Source organism: Colossoma macropomum, unplaced genomic scaffold (assembly GCF_904425465.1).
Source record: "Colossoma macropomum unplaced genomic scaffold, Colossoma_macropomum, whole genome shotgun sequence".
Classification (NCBI taxonomy): Eukaryota; Metazoa; Chordata; class Actinopteri; order Characiformes; family Serrasalmidae; genus Colossoma; species Colossoma macropomum.
The window spans coordinates 16,538,755-16,562,111 of record NW_023494784.1 but is presented as its reverse complement, the minus strand read 5'-3'; the positions used below and the strand labels follow the sequence as shown (position 1 = coordinate 16,562,111).

Sequence of the window (23,357 nt, the reverse complement as noted above, 5' to 3'; positions counted from 1 at the left end):
CTAATCCTGGTCCCACTCTGAAGATATATAAAAGCCAATCTGTTCATCTATTAGATTTATTGCATGTAAATCTGGTCACTACATTATGATACATACATATGTATGAACTATGCATATGTAGATATCATATATATATATATATATATATATATATATAATTCTATTCACTTTTTTTCATGTATAATTAAATAGTATTATTCTCATTAAGGCTGTGACAGTAATTATGTATCAATGCAGTTTTTATAAAGTTAATTTATAGCCTGGAAATTCGGCAATCATATTGTGTCAAAGATGAAAATAGAAGATTACTAAATTAAAGGACCTGTGGTCAATAGATACCTGAAGGCCTCTGCTGGTCAGTAGAGACTGTGTCTAACGGAAGGCCTCCAGTCAGTAGAGAATGTGGCTATGGTCTCTTGTCAATAAATACTGTTGCCATTATAATAAATGTTATTTTGATGTAACATGGCCTTTTCTAAATGTTATAACAGGACTAGGGCAAATGGAAGAGTATATGCACGCTACTAGAAGAAATAATACCACCACTTTGTAATCAATAACATGGAAAAAGTCTTTTCTTTTCTTTCCATATTCAGATGTTAAGTCAGAAGAAAGCTTAGCTCTAAAATCTTATCATTATATCTAAACAATTTTTTTTTTCATAGTTCATGAGCTGTAATGCAATGTTGAGATTTAGTTTATGTGTAATTTCCTTTTGCAGGTCTAAGGGGATAAAATGCATCAGGTTTTATACAGTGGTATACAAAAAGCATTGATTTTCTAACTGGAAAAAAAATTTACCATCCTCTACAGGAGCTTAAAAATAACATTTTCATCAAATTTTAGAGCACAATTTTTATTTATTGGACATATTGGAAACAAATATAAAGTGTGACAAGACTTTTGCACAGGCCTCGTGTTTTTTCCCCGCCTGAATGTTAAAGCCAGCAAATAAACAACAAATCTGTGTTAAAATGTGCAGAAGTGAGTACTCTGTAGAGGATATGTAATTGTTTTTACTTAGAAAATCAACAAAACATGTAATTTAACCAGAGGTGCTCAAACTTTCACATATGACTGTACTTAGTCGTGCTTGTAGCTACAAAACTAAGGAGTTCCTGCTAAAGTATTCATCATGTTCACTGCTGTCACTGGACAGATCCTGAGTAAAATATAGCACAGAATACAGTGCAGAAAAAGGGAATAGACATGTCTTTTAAAAAATATTAACATCAGTGTTTAAATGTATGAAGCTGTATGATGTCCCTGAAGGGAACAAGGAAATATCTAAGTATAGGAAACAAGAGTGGAAACACAGAAGCAGAGCATGCTAACTGGATGCCTGCACTTTACATGCTTTTCCTTAGACTTCTATCTTTCTTTGTTTTAGCTTGTTTTTCCTTTATAGTTTTTGCAGAGGCTATGTTCCCATCATTGATTGCATGTTCTTACTTATTGAGCTAATACTTCCCCCACCATTGACATCTACCCAATTCTGGGCCTACCTTTTACACCTGTGCTTCACACTGTAAAAACAAACCAGCCTCTCCTCCAACGTGCTGTATTCGGCAGACCAGCTCTTCAAATGTTCTCTGGCAGCAGTAGGAAGCAGGTGAAAAAATAGAAGTGTGCTGAACTTTCAACCGAGGAGCAGACTTGTTGACTGAAGTTGTGTCCTGGGGTCAGCCCTCACTCAGCAGTAACTTTCAAGAAGAGCCAGCATGTGAGAGATGCCCCTTGGGGATGGCGTCCAACCTCCTTTGAAGCTTTCGTTGCGTGCTGTGCTGTTTTCTTTTCGGCCACGGCCGCTGGCTTCCTGCTTGGGGTGACCCTTGGGCTCCTGCACATCACTACGCGCACTTGCAAAACACCTTTCTTATATTAACTACAGAGGAATTGGAGGCAACGAAGGACCGTGATCCATACTCACGAACATGTTACTTTGATACTCTGGAATGTGGGTAAACAAACACACTAACAAAAGCCAACGAGCCAGCAGTAACCTCATACCTTCGTGTCTCACTGACAGTAACTGACATTTTAAAATGCAATTTGTTAATATGACCAGAGTGGCACATTCTTGGTGAATGGCCAATTATAACATACTTTACAATTACAAACTCAAACAGACTAATAAACAGAGGGCCAGCTGACATAACATGGGGTCAAAGATGAAAGACTGGAATGAAAGACAAGATGGTAGATATGTTCCACATGCCTTGAGAGTACAGGCCACATGTAACAGAAAAAGTTGCCTGTTACAAAGCCATAGCTCAGGGCTGAAAACACCTAAGACAATAACTGTTTTGCATCTATTAAAAAATGTGCCCATACAAACTGTATAGTATAAATTAGGAAATTTTCTTTAATTATTTTCTTGGTGTGGACATTATACAAAGGTGGAATTCAAACACGCGCACACACACTTCATATATATATATATATATATATATATATATGACCATCACAACCCATGTTAACCAGCTGTCTTTTGCCGCTGCTCAAGCTTGCGTTTCAGCATGTTGTAGTTTTCATTAGTCCCTGGAGCGCTGGGGTCCAGTTTTAAAGAGAGTTCATAATGCTTCTTAGCCAAGTCCAGCTTCCCCCAGCGATGGTACAGCACAGCTACAACAGCATAAGAAGTTCCTTAATGTCATGAACATTAAAATAACCCATCAATAGCCTACTTTAAGTATAGGACGCTGATCACTGCTCTCCAGCTTTGTTCACCGATTTATACCAATAATAGAACAAAAGTAAGAATTTTAACAAGAGTTCTAATGGCAATATCTAAAAGCAGCCCACAGAGATGGAACCCCAATACGGTGCAACATGTCTTATGAAAGACTTACCGAGATTGCCATGGCAACTGGCAGCATTGGGGTTGATCTTCAGTGCATTTAGAAAAAAACCTTCCGACTCCTAAAGAGAAAATGAACATGACTTGCGATAATGGTGTGTTTTCCACAGCTAGTTCCAGTAAGTGGAAGCATTTGAACTGGGACATCACATTCTTTTTTTCTTTATTATAAAACGTTTTGAGCAATATATCTTTACTGCACATTCAGGGTTGCAAAAAAATTACATGCTTCTATTAAAAAAAAAAAAAGAAAAGCAGTGGGAAAAATACCTTGTATTTCTGCTGTTTTCCCAGCACATTGGCTAAGGAGAACATAATTGTGTGGTCTTTAGGTAATATCTTCAAAGCCTCTTTTCCTATTAACTCTGCTTGAGCCAGGTTGCCTAAAATTAAATTAACAGAGGAAAAGAATGAGTGATTAACAAATACACTGTTACATATCTTTATGTATATGTATATATACATATGTATATATATATATATATATATATATATATATATATATATATATTATGTATAGCCTGTGTAAATTATCAAACACTTGCATGATCTGAGGACTTGATGTCAGCATAAAAAATGGAGATGGCATATTAGTATCGATGGATATTGGTTTCAGGTTTATGTACAATATCAGCTGAAAATACGGGATCGAAAATCAGAGGAAAAAAGAATTAATCTGACCAAATTCTGTAACAAATCTGTTCTGAAATAGCTCACACTTACACTGTGTGATGTGATGTTAGCTGTTTGTTTCTTCCAGTCCAGTAACAGGGTATCTGAGTAGTTTGAGGTTTCACATTACAAATCCAATTTTTTTGCTTTAATGTGGAACAGATCTGATGTTTTTAGAGCTGTGTTGACACATAAATGAGCATTTTAAATCAGATCTGGATTTTCCCACTGCACATGCATCATTTACAGTTAACGTGACGGCATCACCCAACTTAAAGTTAACGCCAGTGAACACTACAAAAGCAATTCACCTTTTTTTGCTTTTGTCTTGCTCTAATAATGAACAGAGAGCTGTTCAGAACAAATTATCAGGCAATAAAGGCTTGTTCTGGTAGTCAGTTTGTTGTATATGTTCATTAACATGACGTCCTTAAATTGGATGTGTACAATCAGGTCATTCACCGTAATGGGCATAGGTTTGTCACATAATTGACAAGTGACTTACCTACACCAATTATAAACCACTAAATTACAAAGTTCAGATCTGAGCAAAAAATCAAAACTGAACAATGAGTCTGTGTCATTAATGTAAATCTAGCCAAGTGGTTCACATTAATCTCTCATATTAAAGCTTTTAAAGGAAAAATATTGGATCAGTGAATATGCAAGATGTCAACATCAAAATCAGAAAATAAACAGTGGTATCATGTTACCGCTAATTAAAAAAAAACAATGAGCCACAATAATGCTAACAAAAAATAGAAAAACGATGTTTTGTAGTAGCCTGCTTTATACGTATGGAGCAGCGCCTCATTTGTCAGCAGTGTCCACATGAGTTTTTCCTCTCTGCACATGGTCGACTGCTTTAGCTTCCTAATTAGGGTTCAACACAAGGGCTACTGACTTATTGATCTGGGTGTCAAAACTCGCTCTAACCACAGAGTCAGAAAGGTCCCATCATTCTGGCTGGCCCTTATCTAATTCATGAGCAGCAGAGAACCTCCTTGGCTGCAGGAGTCTGAACATGACTCATGCTTTGCACCCTGGCACTCTGTTTCAGCTGTCCTCCTGAGGCAAACAAGGACGGGAAGAAATTAATTTCCAATTTTTTGGTAATTTACTTTGAGCGGTCTTGGGACAAGATGAGGCTGAAAAATGCAGAGGGAGAAGTTACTGGTGCCAAGATTTTTTTTTTTTTGGCAAAGAAAACACAGCATGCCAAGGCACTCCGGGGAGCACCAACCTGGCTGGGAGAAGTGTCTGCTTAAAGAGTTTCTGTCTGGGAATCGGGGGCATTCTCCACACGGCAGGGGAAGACTAGCTTTAAAACAACACACAAAGCTTTTAATACATAAATTTCAAGCATTGCTGATTCCTGCTCTTCCGGTCTAATCATGTTGGGGGCTGAGTATCATTTGAAAATTCTTCAATACTGATACTTTGAATTAGACACGAATAGTAAAATAATACTTTTCTTGGATGCCTTCTAGCATGAAAACTCAATGTAATTTTAATAGCCTACTTTTATTGACATATGCCCATTTAAATTCCCAGCAAGAAACGAGCAATCCTAATTAAATCATTAAAAAATCTGATGAGGTAATTTGTCTAGTTTAGCCTTTATAAATGTCTGTATAAGCTTATGTAGCTGTCTTGTAGCCTTAGGAACACTGCCCTTCAGTAAAGTCTTACTGAAAAAAGTTTTTTTTAATGTTTTTTCACTGTTGTTTACACTGGATAAACCCAATAAGCATGGTTCTAGTCAATCTTTCTGGTGAGAGTAGAGGACACTGACCGTGCCAGAATTTTACCATTAGTTTCATGAAGTATTTTTAAAATTGTTGCATTTATCAAACCCAGGATTTCTGAGGGTCATCTTTGCCACTGGTTTGCAGTGACTTTGGAAATTGATAACTCCAGCCAAGTTTCAGTTTTGCCAACATGTTTCAGTAGCGCAGTAGTACTGATATGATTTGAGACCCAGACTTCAGTACCCAGCTCTAGATTTATATTGATATTTCAAATGAATAAAAGCCTCCTTGTACATCACCTATTCAGCCTTTGATAAAAAGAGATTTGTGAAGACAACCACAAACCCATTCCTATAAAATATACTAAATACTAAAAATACTATACTAAATATACTATAAATTCTATAAATAGTATACTAAATATACTAAAAAAAACTTTCATTAAATTTAAACTAAGCTTACATGTAATTATCAAATATACTGTGAAAAAAAAGAAGACAGTATATCTTAGGGCAACTGTAATTATATTATTGGGCTGGAAAAGAGCACTGGAGAGTAGTTACTTGAGTTAACGGCCTGTGTAGTTCCCTTATCAGCCGGAGGGTGGGGGAGGGGGGAGGAAAAAAGTTAATTGGTGTAAAGGGTGGACTAATTATGCGAGATGGCCCCATGTGTCTGAGTGCACCTGATGCTCAGCATCTGCAGAATGGAGGTTCACACCTCTCACACACACAGAGCTGTGGCCGGTAGCTATACTTGGGACTTGGGAGGTGGAGAGAGAGAAAAAAAAAAAAAGCGAGTGAGTAGGTTTGGGAGGAGGCAGAGATCATTTCCTTTCCCCCCCAAGGGGTTGGTCAAGGGCACGTCTAATGAGAACACTCACTCAGGTTACGCTTATGACACTCTCCATCCACACTTTATATTAGCACATAGTAATCTAAATTTGGTCAGTTTTTACCTCACATCACATGCCATGAACAACAAGCTGATAAGCAGTCATGAATGGAAAAGCATTGCAAGCTTCTAAATGAAATAATGTGTACAAACAGTTTGCATAGCAGATGAGTCGCTTAGAAAAGAAGTCCACAATTCTGTGACAAGACAAGCATGGTTTTACATATACTTATACTTCACATATATGTGTAATATCACATATACTTCAGTGTTACAGTTGTTTTTCTTGTGGTAGGGCTTGTGGTGTTTTGAAGGCATACTATTCCTAAAAGTATTTGCTTCATACATTCTATATGTAATATGACTACCTCTTATTTAGAAGGCATGAGCAAGATAAAACGTTTACTATAGAGGACGTGCTCTGCCAGAATACTGTAATATTCTAACCATAACTGGAATACTAACAAGCATGTAAATGTAGCCTCATTGTTGCCAGTGGATTCCTGGTGTGTCTCACAGAGCCAATTACACCTGGTGTATCAGTATTGTGTGTTAGTACCACGTTGACAAGTTATTGCAGGGGGACTGCTCTTACAATTTGTTAGTAAATATTGTTTCTATAGAAACTTGCCTATTATAGTGACCCCCATAACAATATCATTGCTCACTCAACATACCAGTGTTGTCCAACAGTATAACCATGTTGTTCCACGCTAGGCTGTGATCAGGCTTCAGCATGGTGGCATTCCTCCAAGCATTCAGAGCATCTACATGACGATTCAGATCTGCATACTGGTAAAGTACAATCAAGACTTAATAATACACTTTTAATTGTTTCATTGTTATCACGCTTCAGAAGAAGTCTTGTCTTTGATTTTAAAGATGATGCACAAATAAAGAGTATTCTGATTTTGTTGCAAAAAGACAGGAAAAAAATGGACAGAAAAGGAATAAAAAAAAAAAAATGCTTACCAGTCGGCCCAAATTGTAGTAGCAATCTGGATACTTCCTCCTGAATTTAATAGCATTCCAGTAGCTTTGCTCTGCGTCTTCAAACTTCTTCAGGCTGTTCTGCACAATACCCAGATTCATCCAAGCAGCAGCAAAATCAGGCCTGCATAAAAATCAGGAAGATATAAGGGGAGGAAAACCTAAATTATCAATAATTTTAGTAGAATGATATTTGATAATGCATTTATTGCATTATGGAAGAGCACAATATTTAGGTAAAGCTGGAGTACTATACTACAATGTCTCTATTTTAATACATTTATGGCAATCGTAACCCAAATAATGGCATACTTCCCTGTATGGCTAATCCAGGTGGATACAGTCGCAATTTCAAGATTTTATAATTACTGGTAAAAGCACTGACATGTATACATGACAAATATCAGATATTTTCATTAACCCAGAATTCCAATATTGGTGCATATCTAATTTTCAGACAGTAAATGTTCAGACACTTAATTACTGGATATGAACAGCTGTAGAGAGTAATTCCTCCGCCTCCTGCAGCTCATTCCTCTCTTTTAATATGTTGCCCAGATTATTCATGGCATGGACATACTTTGGATGCAACCTACAAAAAAAAACCACATACATACACATTGACACACATTAAATCATTTCTCAACTGGCAAAGTCTTTCCACCGAGTAAGTACCTCAGCGCTTAAACAATAGTATGGCAAATGGCTCTCAATAAATGAAGGCTAGCAGGGACCAGCCTATGGTAAGTGGACCCCTCCAGTTTTCAATTATTAGCAACATTAGCATTTTTTTTTTTTTTTTTAATTTTTACCCGATTTTCTCCCCAATTTAGTCGTCTCCAATTCCACCCGCTAGTTAGGACTCCCCCAATCACACGATGCTATCAACGCTAGGAGGGTGAAGGCTAACACAGGCTTCCTCCGAGACCTGTGAAACCAACCACCGCTTCTTTTCGAGCTGCCGCTCACGCAACGTCATTGGACAGCCGAACGCGCTCGGAGGAAAGCGCCAACCGCCAGATCTGTTACGTCAGCTAACAGACGCCTGCGCTGACTAGCATCGCGCTGAGTGATGGGGGGAGAAGGAGGGGCCATCCTACCCACCCAGAGAGAGCGAGGCCAATTGTGCTCTCTTGGACTCCAGGCTACGGATGGCTGTAGGGATCGAACTCGCGATCTCCTGATGATAGGGCCAACGCTTAGACGGTTGCGCCACTCGGGAGCCCAACATTAGCATTTTTAAGTGACATATATTAAAATGATCAATGATAAAAAGACCAGGACTGTTGGCTATACTGCTAAAATGCACTTCATACCACATACCTCACAGCCTCTCTGTAGTACCTGATTGCAGCACTCTGGTTGCCTCGGTCAGCAAGGTTTTTGCCAACATTGTAATGAACCTGCAGAAAGGTAGAACAATGACAGTTTGTCAGCTTTACTGTTCATGAGTTTAAAAGCAGCCAGTTTCATCTAGCCATCATCTAAAACGTCAGTTTTAAAAGTTCAAAATAAATATTCTACAGATGCCAACTCGCTTTGCTTCTAAACACAAAAGGCACATTAATCATCCTTTCACAGACGATAAAATGAACGTTTTTTCTTTTTCAAATTCAAACAATGCATTTTTATTTAAACGAATGGTCTATGAGAGATTTTCATGAAGCAGACAGAAAAGCCCCTACTAGATCTTCCCATGTGGCCTCACCTTGGCATTGAGCGGGCAGACAGACAAGGCGCTGGTAAACAGGCTCTGCTCAGTCCTCCACTGCTGACTGCGCAGGGCACAGCGCACCACGTTCATGCCCAACAGGGCCAACATGGCCGCCTGCAGCAGCTTCTGCAGGTGGGTGTTAGGGATGGATCAGTCAAGCACATTAAAAGAGGAACACTGAACAAGTACACATAGGGCTGGACCCCCAGACTAAAAGGAATATTAGTTACAATGAAGTATGGCCTGAGGGTGGAGATTAGGAAGGGAGGAGAGAGATAAATGGCACTAGCCTGGACAGCTACCTTGTGTCTCCTCCAGCAGCAGCAGCAGTAGGCCACAGCATAGGCCAGGATGAGGCAGTAGCCTGCTGTGGAGAGGTACAGCACCCGCTCGGCTATTACAAAGCCCACTCGAAAGAACAGGTTACTGGCTGGAAGGAAGGGGATGACCAGCAGCACAAGACCAAACGTCAGAGTCCTGACGACAAAAGCACAAGCACAAGTTACCAGACGCCATCTAATGACCAATAATGCTTTTTAAATGAATCATTTTTGGCTATATTAACATTTTAATTTTGAAGTGCCTGCGTTTTTCCCACCCCTTGCAATGTGAAACCCCCTCTAAATTTAAATAATAGGTAATAAGCACTAGAGCTGGCGTATGATGGTATTGTATCGGGCCAACATAAGCATAAAATGCTGGATATCAGAGGGAAATAAAGAATGAATCCAATTCAATCCTGTTACAAACCTGGTCTGAACTATCACTTTCCTGTTCTGATATTGATACTGAAACCTTTTGTGAGTTTCTTCATATAGTACAATTCCAGCCACCAAAGAGAGTGTAAAACGCTATTTAGAGATTGCATGATTCTCACCTCCTTTTACTGCTGTCTGGGGAGCACAGAGCTTGCCTTATCAAGCCAATCAAGCAGGCCCACAGCAGCAGCAGCCAGACAATTCTCCAGTCACTGGCTGATTTAATAAGAGGTACACAGCCCATTGACCAATCAAAACACAGCCACCAGGGACACAGCAGCAGCCATGCATTCAAGGAGTAGTAGTAATTATAGTTCACAATCTGCCAATCAAAGAGAACAGGAGGTGTTCAACATCAAAGAGGCAGCAAAAGAGAGGAACATGAAATGAGTCAGGGAGCTGAGGAGACGTGTTAAACTGAAGACTGTGCCGAAGACTGTCTGACTGGGTACATGGATGAGACTGAATCCTGCACCAATAGTAACTGCACAAACAGTTACTATTTTAATGTAATCTATTATACAGATACTCAAAGCAACTAAAGCAATTGCACTAAGACATTCAAAGTCCATTTCCTGGACACAGACTGAGCCTAAATCTTTAATCTTTAATGGTGAAACACATTGCAGTCTAAAACTAGCCTTAATCCATATCTACGAAAACCAGCCTTTGGTGTACCAACTAAAGCTCTGATAACATCTAAAAATTATATTAGTCCAGTTCAGTATTTTTCCTCCTTACTCAAAATGTTATATTAGCAGGAAGTATGTGATCATCTTCATACTTCTGCTTCAGTCCAACATTTGTTGGGTAGTGCAGGGTGCATAAAATGACCTCTAAATTCTTTATTTTTTAGTACACTGCCTCCTAACCACCGTTTAGGAATTACACTTTATTTGGTGTGATCTTAGACACCACAGATAACACTAATTGAGTATAGTGAATCACAGCTGACCCTACTACACTTCACACTCTCAGCATCCCTCTACTGGAGTAACGTTACAGCTACTAGGAGATGGCACTCGCTTACAAATGCTCAGTTTATGGTGCAAAAGGGAGGATGGTCACACTCTACATTCTATTCCAAATAACAAGACCAAAACAAAATGGCTCAGATTTCTTTTTGGGGTTGAAGTGAATTGGAAAATTGGGCGTAATACACTGGATCTGACTCATGCTGAATAAACAGCTTTCCCCACACTTACTGGAGGCAATATGAATGATAAGATGGTAAATCTTTATTTTTAAATAAGAGTTATAGTTTTTGACAGTTTATTCAAAAATGTAGCTAGCAATGAAAATATAGCAAAATGTGCAGGCTAACATTAGCTAGCTAATTTTGTTATCTAATTTAACTTGCTAATGTTACATTAACATTAGCTACCTGCCACCAGATATAAATATCTAAAATGCAAGTCAGCTACAATTTTATTTTTATAATGTTATATGATACAATGCACTGACATTTTTGAAACTGCTCATGGTCACTGACTTGCCCACGTTTAGCTGAACCCGAAAATCACAGCCTTGTAGCTTCTCAGTGGTACTGTTTATGGCCAGATTTCTGTTTGTTAGCCAGCTAATCAAAGGTTTTGCATTTCTATTACACCATATTGTTAACACAAAGCTGAAGTCAGCATTTCTCTCCACTGCATCTGTAGCACATTGTTGATTACTACAGATAATTGACTTGTTTCTCTGAACTTAGTAAAAGAACAGAAAACCTATTTACTCAAAATACACTTATAAAAGCCCATTAGCTGCTTTTCTACATTCTATCCACCAAAGTTTGTTATAAGTAAACAGATTTTCCATTTTTTTGTCCTTTTATTAAGTACAGAGAAACACACCAAAATAAAGGTCAGTGGTAATCAACAACATAATACAGATGTGGCAGAAAAAAATATTGAGCTGCAAAATGCAATATTCTTTGAATAACATTAAAAACAAAAACAATTATGTTAATAAAAAAGAGCAACTTGCCTTGCAACTTACCCTAAGAAAAACATTTTCAGCAAAGGAGGCTGGATTGTCTACCTCAGTGAAGGCCGGCGGCCCTGTACCCATGATTCTCCACCTTGCATACAAAAGCAAAGAACCACCAAAAAGCAGGAGAGCCAACCGTACAAGAAGCCCTTTCCTGACCCATTCGCCAACCTGACCATGAAAAAAAAAAAATCAAGACATTATTCGATTCAACACTGTCAAACGATCTCAGAGACAGTAAGCAGAAGATGCAGTAATAGCAGACAATGGCAGGCAGAGCACGAGAGGAGAGGATACACTTACACCTGCAGCCTTCCTCCCCACTAGCAGCCTGTGTGTCAACTCATAGATATTCAGATTGCAGATCATGAGGATATCAAATGCAGCATTCACTCCCTGGGAAAAGAGGATAGAGTCTGCTAGCTGTTTTTATTTTTTGATGTGATGAGCTATACAGTGTGGAGTGATGTAATCAGAAATAATAGAGATACAATGTAATGCCATTTAATCTACTGATGTACTAATATCTAATGCCTGGGCTGATGTCTGATAATTAGCACCCTGTTGTGGCCAATATCAATACCAATAACTGATCATTTTTTCTTTTTCACACTATGCAGGAAGTGCAGTGATTGTAAGATAAATAAAAAATCTAAAGATGGACCATCAATTCATTTTACACTGCCACAACATAGCAACTGTTGTAAATACTTACAATAATTTATACATCATGCCTGTTAAACAATTAAAATAATTAGCAGCAAATATTTTATTTTGTGAAGTTAATCGTGATATCACATTTGTCTTCTTTGCTCAAATGTGATGCACTGTAAACAAAATTTGAAACATCTACATCTACAATCGTAAGCAAAAGTTTGAACACCCTGGTCAAATTCTGTTTTTTTTTTTATTTTTGAAGTTTCAATTAGGCTTAACAAACAAGTATGGCACTTTGCTGCAAATATTAGCACATCATTTCTATTTATTTGCCAAGTTCAACATGCAAAAAAAAAAAAAAACATAAAACATAAAACGTGCCATAACCTCTGTATGGGCCACATATGTTAAATGGCCTCAATATGTTAAATTCAGCAAATAAGCAGTGATTGTGCATTAAAGTATGCAAAAGTGTGTTCTCTGTAGAGGATGTGTTAACCTATTTTCAGTGAGAAAATCCTTTTCCATATGACTGTATCTGAGCAGACAAAAAAGCTCCATCTGAACGCATTTATAACTTTCTCAAAGCTATCCATTTCAATGAGACTTAAAAGAACTAAAATGCCTACCATTAGTGACTATAAATACACGATTAGGGAACAAAGTTATCTGTTGGAATTACAGGCTGTGCGTCTAGTATCAGCCTGACAAAAATAATTTAACTTTTCCAGTTTTCTTTGAACAAGACATCATCCATCAATATATCATGCACCCCTAAATTAATTTACTGGTAGCTTTCGACCTAAAACTCTGCTTACTGTAAAATGCACAAGTAATATTCTTTACCATTCCAACATGACATTGAATTTTAATATGCTACTTCTTATAATTCTACATGTTCAAATGTCTATACATACCAAAACTGTGATGCCTTGCTCCTTACACAGCATGGCTACAGCACACAGCAGAAGGCTGACCACTATCCATGACACTGAGAATTTGTCATTCTTATCACCACCTCAAGAAAGACAATAATAAAAAAATAATAAAGCCACAACAATATTTGTAGATTACAGTGCAAAGTGAAACAATGATACCCTGCACATACGTTCAAATATCAAGGGGGATGAAATAAAACAGACATGTTTCGATTACTCCACTCACATTGAAATGCTCTGCAGTATGAGAGGAAAGACAACTGGAAAAAGAGGGCACACAAGAGGTCTGCCCTGCCCACAATTCCAGCCACCTAGAAAAGAGAAAGAGTATGACAAAAGATATATGATCCTTATTTAAGAAGAGAATAAACAAGAAAATTCAAACAACAATTCCACTGAAAGTCTACTGTTTTATGCTAATCAGTACTGTGATACAAATAAATGTGTTCAGTGAATGTAACAAAATTCATCAATGCATTGATGAATTGTGGGCGCACTGTGAGCAGATTACAATCAGATTGCCCAAACCACAGTTAGAGGTGGTCAGAGATGGATCTTGATCACATTTAAGTGTAAACGGCTTTTGTTATCTGTATACAATTACGTAAGCAGAAATGCATCTGCTAGTCAGATGAGGGGACAAACAATAAAACAAAAGATGGAGGATACACAAGGCTGAAGTTAGCCCCAAACCAAGAGGCTTCATGCACTCCAGGTCTATCAGATCTGGTCACACTGGGGACGCATTTTAGTGAAAAGTTCATCCAGATACAATCCGGGCACGAAGCACATTAATGCAAGGTGTAAACAGGCTCTTAAAGATGAAAGCTTTTAAGTACTGTTTATCTGATGGTGATAGCTCTGGTGGTCTACCAGGTATTGCAAGGTTATGTTCTGTAATTTTTTAATAACGTCAATATTTTAATTGTAATAACTCATAATTAACCCAATAACATACTTTTTGAAACCTCATATTTTTCCCACTGATTTTGGTTTGACTTTTTCCTTCCTTAGGCAAGTGGATTATCTTACATCTGATGTTTTCAGAAATATCTTTCAGAAAAATGAATAGCTTGTATTTAATAATGGCTTTGACTAGACACTAAATAAATGAAGGGTGGTCTCTCTATGAAGCAATAATTCATCACTTTCCTATCAGAGATTCACAGATTTCATCAGTAGCTCTCTGTTATAAAGAACAATGCCTATAATGAAACATTTGTGCCTGTAATTGCCATTTTATGGCAGGGGATTTCATACATTCTCTGGAGTTTCAGCCACACCCCTTTTTCAAAAAACCCCACCTAAGGGCACAGTACAGCTAGGGCCATAGAAGCATTGTTGTAGTCTTTTCTTTTTCCATAAGAAAAATAAGTCACCTTATATTTGCAATGATACTGCACCAGGTGGGTAGGAAGTTTTAGAGAGCATGTAAGTGGCTAAGTTGACTAAAGACAATTATATTTACACACATACAAAGTGTAGTTGATGAAATCAAACAATATTAGGAAAGGTATGAAATCATTCCTTTACTCATCAGTGCCTCTATCTGATGTAATATTAATATAATAACATAATCACTAATAACACTTTGAACACTTTGTATGGTTCCAGACTTAAAGAACTTTCTGTGGCTCGTTACATCAAGACAAACAGATATTTAAATGGTATTAAAAGCTTTGCAAAACAATTCCTAGGGGCATTCATTTCAGCAGCAGCTGAGCATTTTAGAGCCAGCAAAATTGTCTTTTGTTTGTACAGCGGAGAGAGGGAAAAAAAACGGGTAGTTAAAATATCTGCTGCCGTGCTCTGGCCTGTGAAATTGCCTGCATTTCTGGAGGTGCCAAATTAATGACAGAGGCAGGAGGCCGCCTTCATTAGAGAGCCATGGTTGGCCCTGGCTGGAGTCCTGGGGCAGTGGCTGGAGATCCTTTGATAAATCCGGTAGGCCTAAGTCAGTGGTCTTTCTGAAGCTCACCCCCCAGGTCCTGCGCTAGCCTCTCTGTGCCTGATTAAAGAAGCCAGGCAGTGGAGCAGCTCAGGCCTCACGCTCCAGTTCAATCACTATCGGATACATCCTCGGCAGGTTAAACCATCTATTCTGCAGCCATTAGCACAGCCAACCAGCTCTAGAACACACCTTTGCAATGCACACCTACCGAGCGGATCTTTCTACTCCCCAGTCCCTTTTAATGTATGTTTCATGCAGCATCCAAGAAGCAATGTGGTATAGGGCATTGTAGTATGCTGTTGTTTACTAGGAAGGGATGGCATGCTGAGTCATGGCTTCCCCTCTACTTACGCTTTCTGTGTGAACTGGGTGCACAGCGAAGAAGAGCGCAGCTAGGAGGGAAGCCTTCGGAACGTGGGCGAGTCTCGTAGCTTTCTCGTCACAGGCCAGGCCACCAATTAATATTGCAAAGACATCAATCATTAACGCAGAGATAACACAGTGGAGGCCAATGTTGAGCACGTGGAAGCCCACTGGGTGCAATCCACCAGCCAAGAGGTAGTTTAGCCTGCAGACAACACAATACACGTCAATAAACCAGACTGCATCGCTGTAATGAACACACAGCTGAACACTGATGAGATAAAGTTTTAGCGCTTTCACAACTTTCTATGATACTTTTCCAGGTTCTACAGGAATGTTACTGCAAGGGTGACACATATATATGGAACACATTTATGTGTTATTACAGCTTAGTTCTTCTGTACGCTGCAGTAGTCTACAATCTCAAGTCAAAAACAACTATGAAGATAAAACTAGGTCAAACAACAAAAACCAAGCAATACTGAATCAACATGCAAAATTGATAAGAAATGAAAATATTTATACTTCACTATTGGTTTTATCATGCCCCACCCCAAAGGGTCTGAAATAATTACAGTGCTGTAAAAAGAGTATTTTAGCCCCCTTCCCACACAAGAATGTTTCAGATCATCAAACAACTTTTAATATTGCACAAAGATAACCCAAGTAAACATAAAATGCTGTTTTTAATTAATGATTTAATTTATTACAGGAAAAATGCTGTTCAGCCGTACCTGGCCCTATGTGAAAAAGTAACTGCCCCTTAGCTACTAAATCAACCAGTTACCCAAATTCAACAGAATATTGAATACAGTTTCACTAGCCACACCCAGGCATGATTACTGCCAGGCCTGTTGAATCTAAACATCACTTAAATCAAACCTGTCTGGCAATGTGAAGCGGGCTTTCAAAAAGCAGTACGTAATGCCACGTTCTACACAGATTAAAATACAGATGTGAAACAAAGTCATTGAAATCTACCAGTCTGGAAAGTGTTACAAAGCCATTACTAAGGCTCTGGGACTCCAGTGAACCACAGTGAGAGAGCCATTATCCACAAATGGAAAAAAACATGGAACAGTGGTGAACCTTCCAAGCAGTGGCCAGCCTACCAAAATTTGACGACTCATCCAGGAGGTCACAAAAGAACCCAGATGACCATCTAAAGAACTGCAGGCCTCACTTGCCTAAGTTAAGGTCAGTATACACGATTCCACAATAAGGAAGACACTGGGCAAAAATGGTATCCATGGGAGATTTGCAAGGCACAAAGCACTGCTGACCAAAAAGAACACAAAGGCTCGTCTCGCTTTTGCCAAAAATATCTAGATAACCCCAAGACTTTTGGGATAAGATTCTGTGGACTGATGAGTCAAAGGTGGAACTTTTTGGAAGACTTGGGTCCTGTTATATCTCATGTAAAGCTAACATCACATTCCACTATAAGAACATCATACCAACACTCAAACATAGTGGTGGTAGTGTGATGGTCTGGGACTGCTTTGCTTCTGCAGGACTGAGACGACCTGTCATAATTGATGGAACCATGAATTCTGCTGTCTATCAGAAAGTCCTGAAGGAGAATGTCCACCCAACAGTTTGCGAAGCTCAAGCACAGTTGGGTTATGCAGAGGACAATGAGCAATAAGCACACAAACGAGTCCATCTCCGAATGGCTTAAAAGAAACTAAAATTAAGGTTTTGGAGTGACCGAGTCAAAGTGCTGACTTGAATCCCATTCAGATGGTGTAGCAAGACCTTATATGGGTAGTTCATGCTTGAAAATCCTCCAATGTAGCCAAATTAAAACAATTCTGCAAAGAAGAGTGGGCCAAAATTCCTCCACAGCGATGTAAGAGACTCATTGCAAGTTACTGCAAACATATAACTGCAGTTGTTACGCCAAGCGTGGCACAACCACTTATTAGGTTTATGAGGGCAATTACTTTTTAACATGGGTGATATAGATTTCGAATAAATCTTTGCGTAAATAAAGACTGGAATGATCATTTAAAAACTGTATTTTGTGTTCACTCATGTTGTCCTTATCTTAGATGAAAATCTGTTTGATGATCTGTAACATTTAAATGTGACAAATTAAATTAAGTACAAGAAATCGGGTGAGGGGCAAATACTTTTTCATAGCACTATATCTTACTTTATCAGAAAGGCTGTAAAGCTCTACATTTAAATCAGGCTAAGTGTGCCAAATTTTAATTTTTTTTGTATAACTAGTCTTTAAACAATGTTAAGGGAAGCACTATATAGTGCATCAGGCAAAAAAAACTGTTTTACAGTTTTGCCTGATCAATTAACATAGTATGGCCTATATGTAAAAACATCTGACAAAGAAAAAAAATATGTTCATTCATAAAATATGAACGTAACTCAGCACTGATAAGTTTACTGTGTAAGGCCGATACAGCCTCAGTCATGATTCCCAATCTGTACTATACGTGTGCCAATATTCACTAATAAGGTAAAGCACAAAATCCAAGACACAAGATATTTTAGCACAGCAGCTCAGGTTTCATAAGGTCTGACATCGCTGTTACACTGAGATCCCATGCTTTATCTGCTGTTTGTACAGTTGTTTTAGTGTGCTATTGGTCTGAGCACTTTCACAGCTCATGGTAACGGTCATATTGCTATCTAGTAGAAATTAAAGACATGATGGCCCTTTAAAGCTGTCAGAAAAACAGGCTTCCAGAATTTTGTGAAGTCTGCTGTGACATTACACAAAGTGCCATCAGGAATGTTTTTCCAAAGACATGGAATGTCTTTGGAAATATCCAAAACATATAACCACTTACACATTATTTCTATGAAAAAAATGAAATTCAGAACACCACATGTGTACATGTATTATCTATTCCAAAAATATTAATCATGGTGATTCGCATTCATTTGTGTAATTAATCATGATTAATCACATTTGTCTTTTTTGCTGTATAATGACCCTAAAAATTTTCTATTTAAAAAACATGTGCATTTTGATTAAGCTACAAGGGATGTGCATTCTGATTGATTCTGATATTCAAGTACCCACAAGAGTTAATGAAAGGAGCAAACCACAGTAAAGAAAAAAAACTGGTTGAAAAAAAGTACTTTGTAGGGCGATCCAGAGATCCATAGAGGCTTATTCTTTTAGGGGATAGCTACATGAGTGGAAAAGCTACATGAGTGGAAAATTAAGCTTAATCAGAATGTATTTATTACCTTCAATAATTCAGCTGAACATAAAATCATTTAAGGGCCGAGAATAAAAATGGGATGAAAACGGTTTTCAATTTTCATCACAGATGTCTGATGAAAACAGCAGTGGCTACATGTTCCAACTCCTCCGCAACTGTAGCTCTTGCTCTCACAGTATGCTGCGTCTTGTTTCAAGGAGAAGTGGAGCTTTCCGCTTTGCTTATACTTTTATTAGTTTGTGGGTTGATTTAGCCACAGTTCTCTCATGAGCACTGTCCAGAGTAATCTGCTGAAGGCATCCTCTGGTGCTAACGTTACTGATATTACTGACGTTGCCAGCAACAGCAGTGTGTTTTGCTCATCAACAACACTTCAGACGTATTTTGGTGATAAACAAATCCAAGGCATTGTTGTCATTAACTTATCAAGACAGCCATCAATGTAACTTGCCATTTAAAAGCTGTATTTGAATGAGGGGGCTACAGGGCTTTAGCCTAGAACTACAGTTGGTTCAGAGGGTCTAACTATGAGAATGTGTTAACGTTGTTAAAATTAGAGCCGTTAATAATGTATTGCATTGATGCAATACATAGGCTAGTATTATCTTCTGATGTAGTGTTTCTTTTCAATGCGATATTGTGATAATATCTCAAGCCATAAGTTGTCAGGTAATTATTGTGATATTGAATTTCTTTAACTGTAGATGCCTAATCTGTACACTACTATTATATCTGCAACATGTATTCTTTATGAACGTCAACAGTTGTTAACTAACTGTGGTAGAACACACTTCAGCTGAAGGCTTACATTGTTCTTGGACAGGTATACGTTTTGGGTGATAGCTCATGCACACCTCAAGTGGTTACATTTGTGCTCATTTTTGTTAATTTTGCCTGTATGGACCCCCTGGGACTGTACATAAGGGGGTGGACAAATCGGCCCTTAGCCATTACACATGCAAAACAATGTCATTCTCATTAACAGCATGAGACATGACCTAGACTATATAACCCTTATATAGAAACTTGTCATGGCTGAGTTCAAATGCCAAAGACAATGCAGAAATTAGCAGTCTAGAAAAGGCAATATAAGCAGCATCCCAATTTAATGTCAATTATTGTGCCTTCCACGAAGTAAGTAGTTGGAGCCACCGCTTCTGATTTCCTACTGTGAATAAAATTGCATTTCCAACCATACGCCCTTAATATATGCAAGGTCATTTAAAAATATTTGATATATGCAGCTTGGGCAGTACTATTATGTTAATCATCAGGTCACTCAATATCAATGCCAAGTGACTGCCAACCCTCTTGAATTCACTTCTAGACAAGCAAGGCATGCAAGCTTACCTAAAGGTGAGAACAGTCAGCGGCCTGTAGGATTTGTGGCTGGAGTTGCTGCTCAAGTTGCTTCCCCAGAAGTCATTTTTCCATATGTTATTTAGAGGGGTAGCTGGGTTTAGATCCTGAAATGAGCCAAACCAGATAAAATATGTGCATTTTATTCATTGTACTGCACTTGCAACCCTACAGGAATAAATGTTATATTTCTCTGTAATGCTAATTCAGTATGCACATGAAAGATATTGGATATCAGCCTTGGTCCACAATTCCCATATTGGTGCCTCCCTAGAAAAAATGTACAATTCAAGTTATAATGTAACGAGTAATTTGTGTAGAATTGCATGTGTCTTTATCTACTGCTTTGCACAGTAAATTATATTTTATACATCAACTGATGCCTGACCATGAAGGAACACTCTGGCACCCTAGGTCAAAATTCATACAAATATTCACACAGTACCTTGTTATTGATAATAGCTTCTGAATCATCAAAGACAAAGTCCCCATCGTAGCTGTTTATGAAACAGACGAGGGCGACCAAGGCCACAAACAGGCGTGAATGAACTGATCCAAGCTTTGGCAAGGGGACGTGGTGGTCCCAGTAAGGTTCAGATTGTACCATGGTGCTTGAGTTTGCAGGTCATGCTGCCTCGCCATTCACTCCATTCACTTGCTGGAGAGACTGGAAAGAGTGGAAATCAGGCTAGTTGAGACATTGGATTCCCCCTGCTTTATCACTTATAATTATGAATGAATCATTACTCGTGAATTATAATTACAGTAGCACGAGGCACGCCATACATCGGACATGACAACCTACCTCTACATCTCAGAGATGTGACAGTGCTCATCTACATAGTTGCACTGTAGTGTAGTAGCGTAGCAGCCAGGTGACAGACAGACAGGCTAGCTAGCAACAGCAGCTAACAGTTTGTTGGTCCGCAGCGGTCCAAGTGAACAAACAGCACACGAGAAATCATTCCTATAACGCTTCATACAATACAGGCCTGAAAACGTGTGTGTAAAAGCTCTTAAAGACTTGAACTACGCTTCAGTAAACAAGCACATCAGCAGCAGCTACTGTCCTAGAGACAGACGGAGAGCTAGCGAGGCTACAAAAGACAGCAGTCTGCCAGCCAGAGATTAAAGCTCGGTGAGCTGCTGAGGTTTTCCGACACAGCGCGTCCAGTTCAGCCAATCGGAATAAAAAATATGCGGAATATACTTCTACAGTTATGCACAGAGTAGATGCCTAATACGTGGTTAAAATTACTCCTCCATATTCATATTCATTTTCTCTCTCTCTCTCTCTCTCTCTCTCTCTCTCTCGAGCGCGCATGCGCGTACGGGAGAGAAAGATCACGTCACGCACTTTCATCACTTTCATTACAGCGTTCCTGTTTGTTTAATAATTGATACATTATCGTGTTGTATTATGTTATATTAAATTATAAGTAAGAATTGTGAAACCATTCTCTTCGTTACACTTCTATACTTCTGGACATATTTCAATAGCCTATTTGTTTTGTTCTTTTTGTACATGAAGTCACGGCTCTTTCTGGCCACACTAGAAAAATCTCATTCCTGTGATGTAAATTGAAGGTGAGAGGATCTTTTGGAAAACTACAACTTGGGTGGATTTTTGGATATGGGATTAAGTTACATGCTTGTTGTATTTACACTGTTAGAGTATTATACTAACGTTCCTATTCTTTGTTAAGTTTCGGTTGGAAACGCCCAACGGAAAATGATCAGGATACCTGTGGCGTGTAGGTAGCCAGACTAGCCCTGCCATTGGGTACGTCTGCAGGGGCTGGATTAAAGGCCTAGTATGTCAGAGTAACCGCTGAGATTACTGGGAATGGACAGTTTAATCAACCAATCAGGATTTGATTAACAGCGGGTGGGGACCAATTTGGTGAGGTGAGGAAACAATGTCACTCTGCGGCCGTAGGAAATGTAACTAGAGGTGACAGACTGCAAATACTGAAAAGGTCACACCGAAATTGCACAATACAAGGTAAACTATATGTTAATATGTCTGTTAGAAGCTTTAAATAAAACATTGAAAAACGCTTACAAGCTTCAAATTTCCGCGTTTAATCTAGAACGGCCAGAAGTTGTTCGGTGCGTCACCGTTAGCTAGTTTAGTTAGCTTAGCGCTAAAATACTGTTGAAATCCCAGCGAGACTTAAGCAGAGATTAGCATTACTGCTGCAGAGGTGTTTTCGTTATCGTTTTTGAGCGAGTTTTAACTTAAATGGCCCAAACCGAAGGTCTGTTTCTAATAGTCATGATTTGCCACTGTTTTTTTTACCTTCCTAAAGTTGTGGTCTTAACTGGCAGATAGCTAACGCTAGCTAGGAAGCTGGAAAACACATTTCAAGCAGCCTGTCTCGAAAATGTCTAACTGTTACGCTAAAGTTGGAGTAGTTTTCAGAAAGGGGGCAGGGTTCCAGTTTAATGTGAATTGTTATATAGCTAAATGTGATATTTATGTGTGTATATTTGTGTATATATATACACACACATATGTATAAGTATGTGTGTGTGTATATATATATATATATATATATATATATATATATATATATTATATATATATACACATATGTACAAGTATATGATGTGTGTGTGTGCATCATATACTTATACATATGTGTGTGTGCATGTTATATTGTATATTGTTGTATATGATTTGGAAAATGGATGCTTTATTATTGTATATTATTAAGTGACTCGCAAAATGGATGCTTTATTATTTTGACTATTTCGTTATGAACACTGATTGCAGTGAATTGTGTTATGTAAGAGGTCACATAACCATTCTTTTCCCCTACACACAGGGCCTACACACAGACCATGACACATTCAGCGCTGCAGAACCCACACTGATGTGTCGTAACCGTGCTGTTCACTGTGCCAGCGTTTGCCCTTCTGAACCGCTGACACATCAGTAATGTTGCAGCAGCAGGACCCCCCACCCAGCAACACACATACCAGTTGGGCCAGTCCTCTGCCAGTCCCCGCTGACTGCATTCAACTCCAGAGCTTGGAATCTAATCAGGCTGACATCACGGAGATTAGCTACAGCCCTCTGATTCCTGGTACAAACATTTCAAACACAAACACTACCATCAATAGGGGCTTTGAGCAGCCTGTGAAACTGTCCCCTTGTTTCCTCTCTGCTTCAATGATACATTGTAGGAGCTGTGAATAGAACTGGGTCCTCGTAATGATGTTGGGCTAGAGTCACCACAGCCTGATGTAGGCCCTATGATACCT

General features: G+C 38.7%; 1 protein-coding gene across 1 annotated transcript; it reads right to left on the bottom strand.

Moving 5' to 3' along the window:
* Positions 1–1,040: 1,040 nt before the first annotated feature.
* tmtc4 (transmembrane O-mannosyltransferase targeting cadherins 4) lies at positions 1,041–21,395 on the bottom strand. Its single transcript, XM_036579400.1, has 18 exons — positions 20,893–21,395; positions 20,533–20,754; positions 20,079–20,194; positions 15,523–15,739; positions 13,447–13,531; positions 13,200–13,300; positions 11,929–12,021; positions 11,635–11,796; positions 9,759–9,961; positions 9,184–9,358; positions 8,876–9,007; positions 8,491–8,570; positions 7,652–7,759; positions 7,150–7,291; positions 6,855–6,969; positions 3,131–3,243; positions 2,853–2,922; positions 1,041–2,625 (listed from the first exon to the last, which is right to left on the bottom strand). The coding sequence occupies exons 2-18, from the start codon at positions 20,692–20,694 to the stop codon at positions 2,477–2,479; spliced, it is 2,223 nt and encodes a 740-aa protein (XP_036435293.1). The 5' UTR covers positions 20,695–20,754; positions 20,893–21,395; the 3' UTR covers positions 1,041–2,476.
* Positions 21,396–23,357: the final 1,962 nt, after the last annotated feature.

Coding starts and splice junctions, on each gene's coding strand:
- tmtc4 (XM_036579400.1), bottom strand. CDS start 20,694: ATGGTACAATCTGAACCTTACTGGGACCACCACGTCCCCTTGCCAAAG. Junction 6,970..7,149: donor ACTACAATTTGGGCCGACTG/GTAAGCATTTTT, acceptor GTACTTTACCAG/TATGCAGATCTGAATCGTCA. Junction 3,244..6,854: donor TATACTGTTGGACAACACTG/GTATGTTGAGTG, acceptor ATTTAATTTTAG/GCAACCTGGCTCAAGCAGAG.